The 11,070-nt window shown below is 39.3% G+C and overlaps 1 protein-coding gene across 2 annotated transcripts in view; it reads left to right on the forward strand.

Moving 5' to 3' along the window:
• LAPTM4B (lysosomal protein transmembrane 4 beta) overlaps positions 1-7,220 on the forward strand; it is a 45,370-nt gene extending 38,150 nt beyond the window's left edge. Inside the window, exons 7-8 of one of the 2 annotated variants that reach the window (XR_010067670.1) lie at positions 3,780-4,925; positions 5,043-7,220. Coding sequence is in view for 1 of the 2 variants with exons in the window: in XM_063299531.1 (XP_063155601.1) it covers positions 3,780-3,857 (78 nt within the window). In the remaining variant the exon portion in view is untranslated. Of the gene's footprint in view, positions 1-3,779 lie in introns of both variants that reach the window. The other variant, XM_063299531.1, reaches the window with a different exon arrangement.
• Positions 7,221-11,070: the final 3,850 nt, after the last annotated feature.

Here is an 11,070-nt window from a genome sequence, read left to right on the forward strand (position 1 = left end):
CCCAAACCCTCAAGTGTATATAAAAATAAAAAGAGCAAAACAAAAGATAAAAACCACCTTCAATTACAACACACCCTTATCCTGTGTCTTCACAATTTTGCTAGAGCCCAAGAGGGACAAAACTGACCGAATCTCTGCCAGCAGGGTGCAGCTGCTGAAAATGTGGTTTTAGGTAGCTGTTCAAAAGGGGTGGAGGGAGGATCACTGAGGCACTCCATTGTGTAGAGGTCTCTGGGCAGATCTCTTGTCTCTCATCAACACTGAATGTAAGTGCCCCTTCAGGAAGGAGGAGAACCATTGCAGAACAGTGCCCACCACTCCAGTTGCTCAGAAGTGGTCCAGAAGGATACCACAGTTGATGGTTTTAAAAGCAGCTGAGAGATCAGGGAAGATCAGGAGGGTTGCATTCCCCCAATCCTGGTCTCTCTAAAAGTCATCAACAAGTGTGACCAAGGGAGTATCCTGGCCTGAACTCTGACTGCCAAAAGTCCAAATAATCAGCTTACTCTAGAGTTCTTTGCAATTATAGGGTCATCAATTGCTCCACAACCTTTCCTAGAAAAGTAAGGGTCAGGTCCATGGTTATTATGGTGGCCATGAACTCCTGGGTCACCCAGACGCTTAGAAAATAGAAGGTAGGTCCAACACTACTAGCTGGAGTATTAGTCAACCACTATTTCAGCAGTCAGGTTGAACAGATAGGATAATAGATGAGGAAAGTCTCATTACAGCCAGACCTGGTATTTAATAGCATAGCCAGAGTCCCTGGGATTCAAGAATCTGGAACCATGGCTTCCATTGTGAGGACTGAAAACTGGAAAGGGGGATTGATCAAAGATATTGAACTTGCCTTCCCCAGGAGACCTTCAGTCTCCTGCCATACCTCCTCTGGCCCATCACAACTCAGATCCTGCAGCCACATGACACCCTCTCCTCCTGGCCAGCACCTTCAACCATCCAAGGAAATCTCCAGATATCCAATACAGGAACTCTTAACCAGGTGACTTCAGGCTTAAATCAACCCCTCAGACACCTCATTCCTCACACTACACACTTAGCCCCCATCCTGACATCACCCCCACTCTGCTCTCATTAGAGACAGAACCTCAAAAACTGGGAGATGTGAAGTATAGGCCTGACTCTTCCCCCTTGGGAATAACCCAGGTTTTCCCTCCCCACCAGTCTCCAGAGCAATTCAGATGACATAAAGTTTCTGCAGCAAAGTCTGGCTGGAGACTGGTGCCTTAAAGCCAGACCTGTACTAGTGGCTGCCAACATGGTCCTCCTACAATCTGCATGTGCCATTCTCAGAGGTCCTGCCTGGTTCTGCTTCTGATAGGCTCAGGCTTCTGCAAGGCAGCTGGAAAAACTGGCAAAATGACAAACATCATTCTAAAGCCATCTGAAGCTGCAGCACCAGAGACTAACTGTCCCTCTGCACCCTGGATCCAGTCCCCCTATCTGGTCAAGATCTATACCTCAGGCTGTGGCCCACTGAACAGGCTGGTGGAAGCCTCTGCAACATTTCTCGAGGGCTTCACAAGTCGTGTTCTAGCATGTTGCTGCTTCTCAGCAGGAAGTGGACCGGTGCTCTGAATCACCAACTGCCTCGGTCAACATTTCAAACCGAGGGGCCAGCCACACTCAATATCATCAAATACGTTCTAGCAGCTCATGACATGTTCACACTAAAGAAAATAAAAGGAAAAAGACAACTTTCTTCCACACATTGATACCATGCAGAATGCAAGGTATGGAGGCACTGGCTATTCATAGGTCCACTGGTGGGTAGGTGTGGGGGAGGAGTATTTCGCAATCAGCTATCACTGGAAGTGCCAGAACTGACTGGACAAATGATTATTGGGAAGTAAAGGCATTGCTAAATTTTGCATGGCAGAATGGCAGAGAAAACAGTACTTCTATTCCCCTTCTCTGTGTCTTAGTTCCTTATTTATCTATCTATCTATCTATTTATTTATTTGACAAATTTATAAAGCCACCTGTCATGCAAATGTGACTCTGGGCAGGATACAACAGACAAACAAAAAAAAGTATAAACAACTATGAAAAACAAACGCAGATACAGTTAAGACTGCGGGAGAATGGACCAACATCCTAAACACAATATAACCATCTCACAGGCTCTCTGTTTCCATGGGATCCCCAAGGCTGCTGGAAAAACCATGTTTTAAGGGATTTCCAGAAGGCTAATAGGGTCGGAGCTAACCTCACTTCAGGGGAATAATGTTGCAGCAGGTGGGTGCCACAGCAGAAAAGGCTCATCTCCTGGGTCCTATCAGATGGGACCTGCTTACTTCACCAGGGGTGGAGATATATAATTGAGTACCATCAGCATACTGATGATAACCCATGGAAACGAATGATCTCACCCAGTGGCTTCATTTAGATGTTAAACAGGAATGGAGAGAGTACCGAACCCTGCGGAACCCCACATAGTAGGGGCTGAAGGTGGGACCTCTCACTCCCAATCAACACCAGCTGTTATCAGCCCTGCAGAAAGGAAGAGAACCAGCACAATACAGTATGCATGATGTTGCACTGACTTCTCCATTTGATGCTTTCCAACTATGGTTTCCATAAGTATCCACCAAGAAGTTGTTGTGTGCAACATTTGGATGGCAAGTTGGGGAACCAAATGCAGCAATTCCAACACTGAGTTCATCTGCTGATGGTCTTTAGCTTGCACACTTGCTATCTCAGCATTATCATTACAGCTGGAAAAGGCTGAAGTTAATTTGGCAGTCAGTTCAATTATTTGCCTTTCCATGTTTGCATTGTGACAACGTTTGACTGAGAAATAACGGCTTCCTGCTGCTCCTAAGTGCTCATCACAGATGTGCTGGTGTGAAAAGAACACATCAGTGATTTAACAAAACAAAACAAAAAACAAAAAAATCCACAACCAATGTGTGGAGTTTTCTCTGAGCCAAATTCATTGGTCAAAACATATGGATACTGCCTGTAGGGACTGCTATTTGCTGTGTTCCAGTTTGAAATGGCTTGTTCTTGATCCATTTCCATTCTGGAATTGCTCCACTGGGTTTTGTTTTACTAATGTGTGATGCTGCAAATCAGCTTTAGGTTCCATGGCTCCAAAGTTATACATCTACCAGCTAAATCCACAACTGCGTATGACAATGTAGAAAAGACATCTTCCTCTGCCCTATTTCTTTCAAAACTCTTGAAAGTGTGAGCTTTCTTTCAGAAGTGTTTATAAGAGCTTCCTGGTTGTAATTCAAGGCTGAAGATGATTTGTAAAGAACTGCACCTTTGTAAAAACATTAAAAAAACCCCACAACATTGTTTAAGATTGAGGGGTCTACTGATTTAACTTGCAACCCTGTGGATCATTGGCATGTGTTAAATTTACAAAGCAGGAATATATATACAGCATAAAATGCCTGACTATACAGCATCTCTAAACAGTGAAAATGTTGTTTCTATCCAGTAGTGCCTGTGAACAATAGTTGAAAATTCTCCGAAGAGGGAGGAATTGTAGGAAAATGGTCAGAGGGTATATTGGAAAGTTACAGACTAAAATGTTTTGGTTTTTAAAAAGCATTATGTATCAATTATTTTCCTGTTAAAAGATATACTCCTCTTATAAAAGCTGATTTTTTTTCCCAGTAGTAATTGTTCTGTATGCAGGCACTTCCATTTTTTGAGTGATTATCACCCCCTTCAAGTGGGACTAGCTTTTAATCATACATTTTTGCTTTTAACCATACATTTTTCAGAACCATCTTTCTTGTCCTCAGGTGCTGTTGCCATCATATGATGACCCTGCAAATGGCCCAGGCAAAGATCCTCCTCCTCCTCCTTATGTGTCTGCATAAGTGTGAAGTGTACCTAAAGAACCAACCATATTACTTTTCAGAACATCCAAGCAATAGATCCTTTCACTTTCCAGATGGACATGCAAGATCCCAGATTCATTTATAGATTATTTTTAAAATGTGTTTTGTGTTTTCTTGTTTTGCCTAAAACATAACTGAACTGGCTTGGTTTAGCAGAGTTTACTATAATCACATTGTAGTAGTAGTTGCTGTGTTTTTTTTTCATGTAATCTGTATTTTTTTTCCCACCATACCTGTATGTGGAAGTTTTGCTAGTTTAAATGGCAGAATTTCCAAATCAATAGGAAGAATCATGTCTCAATTTACAATTCTCAGCTGGATTTAGATTTACCCTTCCATTAATCCAGAGGCAGGCAAACTATAGGTCACATGACCATCCCGCCAGCATCTCACATCACACTGTTGACATTTGGTGGCAAAATGGCCAAATTTCAGGGGATTTCAGGCTGTAGGGTGAATCAAGGTTAGAGAAAAACGTTATTTGTTTCCCTCCCCCACGTATAGGGACTTACTGTCCTAACTTAGAGTGAAGAACCACGCTGAGACAGTGACTTGGTCTCTAGTGTTTACTGAACTGCTCTAGTAGATAAAAAATCCTGCCAAACTGAAGGACCGTGGGAAACCCACACAGATAAACCCAAAACTCAAGGCGGGTCTGCTCTGAGTTTCTTTGAAGGAAAGTTCAAAGCCTCTAAACTACGCATGTGTTTTCCCCCCCGGATAGGGGCCCCCTCCTGCTCACCATCAGTACTCATGACACTTATGTTCCTTTCCCTACTCTAACCCCCCCAAACTTTAAAAAAAAAAGAATAAAATTATGGCCGTGCTATTCCAGAAATCATAAGTCATTAAAAGGTATCCCATGGTCCTTCAGGCAGCCATGTTGCATCCTTAAATATTGTTCATCCGTGTGTAAACTGAATGGCTCTTTCTGTTGGCTGGGGAATTCTGGGAGTTGAAGTCCACACACCTTAAAGTGGCTGAGGTTGAGAAACACTGGTTCATAGAATGGGCAGGGTCAGACTCCCTTTTGGGGGATAGAAGAATGTCGTTCTCCCCATCCCCTTGTAGCACCGATCCTGTGCCAATTCCCACATTTTTCCAGAGCCATTTTACAGCAGGGCACTGATAAAAAAATCAGTGCAAATCACCTCCATGTTATAGAGGAAGAGGTAAAAACCTTGGCCCAACATCTTAAAAGTTTCTTTACAGCAGGGCTTGGTATCCAGTAAAGTCTTCAAGTGTCCAACAGAATTGTGCAGTCTTCTCTCCAAGTAATTAAATATAAATAGCCAAAATTGCTTCATCACTAAACTGCATGAGCAAATTGTGTGAGATCTTGATCTCATCCCCAGGAACTCAACACAAACACATGAGAATGTGATTTTTGTGTAAAGTAAAAGGAAAGTTGTTTAGAGGTGAACTGTCTTCAAGGATGGACTAAACTCCATGTGTTTGTTCCAGTGAGTATGCTCTTAGCTGAGAGCAGCTTTCCTCAGCCTGATGTTTTCATAAAAATTGAACCACAGTTCCCATTATCCCCAGATGGAATAGCCAGCCACTGTGCTGGCTGAAGGATATGAAAAGAGTTGCAATTTAAAACAGTGGGAAGGTGCCAGGCTGGGGACTACAGATCTAATTTATTCCCTCAATGGCAAATTGAGCCAATCCCCAATGCTTCAGATTTCTTTATCCTGAGGTCAAGCTATTCATTTTCTTGCTGTTACAGTTCTGGCAAGATCCTTTTGCCTACTTAAGCAATCCCACCAAGCAATTACAAATAGTGGGAACAGACCATGTTTAAATGTCATTGATTTCAAGGAACGTTTTAAACAACTTTTCCAAATCCTCCCCCACCCCCAGCCCAATTGAAATCAAGGGTAATACTTGTATGTACTGTGACTTTGGATCAGTTTATCCATTATTTCAGTCACTTTCTATAAGTAAAATCTAACTGAGGAGCCAAAATGTTTGTGATATTTTGGGAAATTAAATATGCCATTTTAGGGTCCCTGTGCTAATGCTGGAAAGAGCACTCTTAATGGTTACCTTGAACACATCATTCTGTGTGTGTTCTGCTGTCTGCTTCAGTGGAAGAATTTAACACTCCTATTTGTTTGCATTTGGATAATTCCAGTGACCATGCTAATGCCTGGGAATGTGGCAAGTAGTAATACTAAGGTTTTCAATATGTCTTACAGCCATTATCATATAACCTTGCAATAACCTTATAAGGTAGGCCATTATTTCCATGTCTAATTATGTTATTTTGAATTCTCATAAATAAGCCGCCTCAAGTTGCCTTCATGGCTGAGGCAGCATACAAGTTGACTGGAAGAATAAGAATATCATTTACCATTCTTACACAGGAACCATTAAATCAGACATAAACATGACTATCTGCAGTCCCATTGATTTCAAGCCTGTGTTTCTTAAGCATACCGGTGTAGGTTTGCTTGAGAACTTGGAATATAATCTCAAAGCTATAAATCAGTAAAATGACTGTTTACTTTTCACTTTGTAGAAATGGAATCCCCTTCACTTTTTGAGTGTTCATGCATTACAGTGCACTAAGCCATAGTTTGCTTAAATGAATCACAGTTGGCTAGGTTTGTATACATACCAACATTAAGAAAGCCATATTGTGGCTTACTGCAATATGTAAACTCAAAAAAAGGATTATGAAGAAGCTGGGGACAATTGTTCCACAACACTTCTTCATTTGGCCTATGCATAAAACAGATTACATACAGGATGCGCCCGAGTCCCAGGTATTGAAGATCATTAGCCTATTGCTAGAATACATGCCTTAAATGCCGTAAGTCAAAGGTTCGGTCCTAGTCACATTCACATAATCTTCCATTTTTCCCCAACAGTTTTTGAAATATTTGTGGAATTGGGAAACAGGACTGGCTGGTAATGAAGTGAGAGCACTGGAAACAAAGCAAATTTGTTCCTCCTTGGATGATTTAGAGGGAAGAACTGAGAGATGCCCATACCTCCAGCGCAGGCAATTTGTTGTTGTGTGCTGTTTGCTGATTGGGCAATGAAGTGTGTCCCACTTGCTAAACCAATGCACTGACAAGGAATTTTCCACATAATAGGTTTTTCTTTTGTTACGCTGGTCACTATTACACTGGATTAGGCCTTACAGCCAATTTAAACTCCTATTTCCTTTAGTTTTGGTTTGTCTGGGCTGGATATTATGCTAGGTGTTCATTTTGGTTTACTATTTTTATTTTGTGAAATTTTTAAACATCTGTATGGAAGTAAGTACTGTATACATATTTCTTGTTCAATACTTGTGTTAAAATTATCTCTAATAAAAGGATTATTTCCTCATATCTTTGTACATTTTTTCAATAAATGGCATTATTGGTTCAAGTATCAGATCAGAAAGATCTGAGTTCAAGTTCTATTCAACTCTAAACCACTGAGTGAGTGATCTGAGAGATGGTGATTTGGGGCCAATCTATCTCACAGTTGCTGCTGTTAATGTAAAATGAAGTAAGATCCTCACATACGTTGCCTTGGTTCCTAGAGGGAAGGTGGAATACAAATGTAAAATCAACACTTACAATGGAGTTACTATTTATGTAGATTTATGCCCCTTCACTATACTTTCTTTCATTATTTCTCCCCCTGTTCCATCCCCATCGCAATTAATGTTGATTTTAGGAATGACAGCCAAGGTGTTCACAGGAGAGAGGGGTCAAAAAAGTCAAAATGGCAGCCATTATTGTACACTATCTTGAGGGTTTTTTTTAATCCCCCCCCCCCAGTGGACACCTGTTTAGGCTGTTTCTGAACGCAGAGCTAGGAAACAAATGAGCTTGGGGTCTTCCCCCAACACTTCTTTCTAAAAGAAGGATGGCTAGAAAGCCAACTGTTCTGCTCTTCTAGAGGAAAGAATTTGCAGGTAGAACATAAGTTGTAGCTAATGCTCACATATGGAACGCTGAGCACACTTACTGTTTATGTTTTTTAAATGCACAGAGAGCTGCACGTTCACAGACAGTTAAGGATTTAAAAAATCATGGCAGTAATTGAAACCTGCAATTACAGTGCAATAAATTGGGAAAAAGAAAGACCTTTCTAAACTCTGTTCTGTACTTAATAATGCTATGTAGGAATGTATGCCTCATGATCATGCTTTAAACACAATGATGCATTGTATGCATTGCATTTTTTGAATGTTACTACCACTATTTTGTAATTACCTTGCATAGCTTGCAGCGCACAGTCGTTGATGTGGACCTAAGAAAGATGTTGGCAATCCTGATGTTTAGTGTATATTACATACAGAGCAATGTAAGATAAATCCTTTTTAAAAGTAAGGAATGTAAGTTGGCTTGCACAGATGTAACAGGAACACGGTGTGCACCTATCACTGTTGCCATGTACTAGAATTTAGTATTCCAGTTCATCCTGAGAAGACATATTACCTAGCTCTCTCATAATAACCCTTGATTCTTTTGATGTTCTATAACCTAGAATTGTACCAAATGTAACACTCTTATTTTTTACCTCTTGTATTAAACAAGTTCATATCTCCATACTGTAGATTTTCTTGGCACTGTTATTTCCCACCCAACCTTCTTATTTCAACAATTGTTTTCCTTGGATGCATATTTGTATATCTGGCACAGACTATTAAAAGTTGGGAACTCTTATTCTGAATTACTTCATTGTATAATTCTACCCTTTAAATAGCTGTGGGCAGTATGTATGGATTAATTCCATTTATTTCCTATACGTGTTTAATATATTAAGCAAAGAAAACATTATTTCATAGCTGATTGATAGCACTACCTCAGCTTTCCTTCAAACAAAAAACTAAATTTAGCCTATGTTCTCGGACACAGGCTTTAACACTGGTTGATTCATCCAGGACTTGCACACCCTTCTTAAAAAGGGAATTTGTTTATTAAACACATACAAGAAACAAAATATGCCCATGACTGAGCATCTGCTGGTACACTGTATAGTTGATGGGATGCAGGCAACATGTTGGCTTGCAAGGTAGTATCTTGATTAGCTTGCAGAGACCTTGAGCATGTTCAGGGCAAAACTAGGCTTTGGTGGAGCTCATGGCACACTGCCCCAAATGTGCCAAAACTAAGCCATATTCTCTTAGCAGGGAATTCTGCACATAGCACAGGAATAACTGCAGCTGGACATCTGATCTACACTTCATCTGTCTTACTAAACAGTGTTATATGCAAGTCTGAATTAACCAAAGCCAACAGGGGCAGTGAAGGTCATCAGTCAATCATCTGATGACAGCCATGGCATATGCAACTTGGAATGTAAAGGAGGAGTAAATGGTAGAGTATTAAAGAAAAGTAAGAAAAATAGGTATGTTGTTTATGATATAATAGATATGAAGGCGGTCTGATCTTGTGAAGTTGAATACATGCTTGGAAATGAAGGTATGGATGAGAAAGTTAAAATGGAGAAGACCCTGATATTTAGAAAAAAAGAGGCTGACAGGAGACAAGGTGAATTAGATACTGTGACTGATGACATGAGCTAAGCTTAGAACTCAAGATGCAGTTACTCAGAGACAGTCCTAGTGAAATGATGCCCATCAGGTCATGAGATAGAGATAACTGAACAATACTGGTTCAAAATTATCCCTCACTTGCTCCAGTACTGACTGGTTTAGTGGGTTCATGATTTCACACAACATGCTACCTCTGCCACTGACATGATTAAGCCTGCTGTATTAATGTTGTCTTAGTCTCAACATTTTTATAAATTCCATTTTTCTTTTATTTAAAGAATCCACTTGCTACTATTTTCTTCTTTCTTACTGATTAATTGTATTTGTAATTATTGTATAGTAATTAGGAATGAGTTGGCTTCATTACAAAAAGCTTGTTTATCGCAGCCATAGCTCTAGCTATACACAATGTAAGAAAAGAAAAGACAGTATCATTTATATTATCAACATTTATTCATTGGAAAGTGTTAGACTTTAGCAGAACTCCTTTTCATAAACAGTGAAAAACAAGATACAGGATCACAAGTAGATGATCTTACTTACAAACCACCACTTTTTAAATTTTAAATTTATTTAAACAAGCACACCAAACCTTAATGGATTAATCATTTAATTAGAAATGTTTCACACAATAATTTTATGAACCTCAAACCTATAATCCATTATTATTAGAAAGCAACATTTCCAAGCACATGTTTTAAAGCTTTCTAATTTATTGCCTTTTAGGACAAGGTAGTATTTTGAAGATGGCAGTGCAAAAAGAGGTGCTGATTGTAGAAAGTAATCCCAATGTGATCCAAAATATCAAATAATAGGTTATAAATAGTTAATAAACTATATTAAGTAGATTACATTGTAAGTATACTGCATTAACCACAATTTTTACTTTGCTCCAATATCCAATATCCTGGTCATCACATAAGCATGCATACATACATACATCCCAGGATGAGTATGTTATTTTTAAACAATATTTGTATTAGGTTCAGAAGTGTAACATATTTCTGGCAAGGAACTGTATGCAAAAATGTAATCTGTAGTTCAACATTAATGTCTGAATGCATGGGAAAGCACAGATCCATTTCAAAATTGGAACATACTGATCATATATTGGTAACTCAAGGTTACAAATAGGAAATGTAGACACTGGTACTAAATCTATTGTGCATATTACTACTAAAATCTATCCACAGAATTTAATTCTACCATGACACCAAAGATTATTTTGTTAACCTGGGAGCATTGAAGACTTGTAATGCTTGAGAGTTTTAACTACTAAATATATATATAATAAACAATGTAGATTTTTCACCTGAATGACTGGAGCATAAAAAACAAAAGTCAATATATTCCTCATTTGTGGAAATGCCTAAATGTCTCTTGGGAGATAAGAAGCAATATTGTAAAAGTTTTGTAACTGACAAAGAAAAATATTTCAAATTATACTGTTAATGTATTTCTTACAAATTTCCACGGACAGGACTCTTCTGCCCCATTCAGTGATGAAGCATCCCTCCTAGCCAAAAAAATATTGGCAAAAACCATAACTTTACCCTCTAGACCTACCAAGTAAGAACTAAATCAGTATTGGGGATGATGGAAACAAAGGAAAGGAAAAAAGAAATCTGTAGATTTCTCCATTGCTCTTATAACATGCTCTCTTGGAAAGTGCTCCTTCAAGAAAAT

This window comes from Candoia aspera, chromosome 3, assembly GCF_035149785.1.
Source record: "Candoia aspera isolate rCanAsp1 chromosome 3, rCanAsp1.hap2, whole genome shotgun sequence".
Classification (NCBI taxonomy): domain Eukaryota; kingdom Metazoa; phylum Chordata; class Lepidosauria; order Squamata; family Boidae; genus Candoia; species Candoia aspera.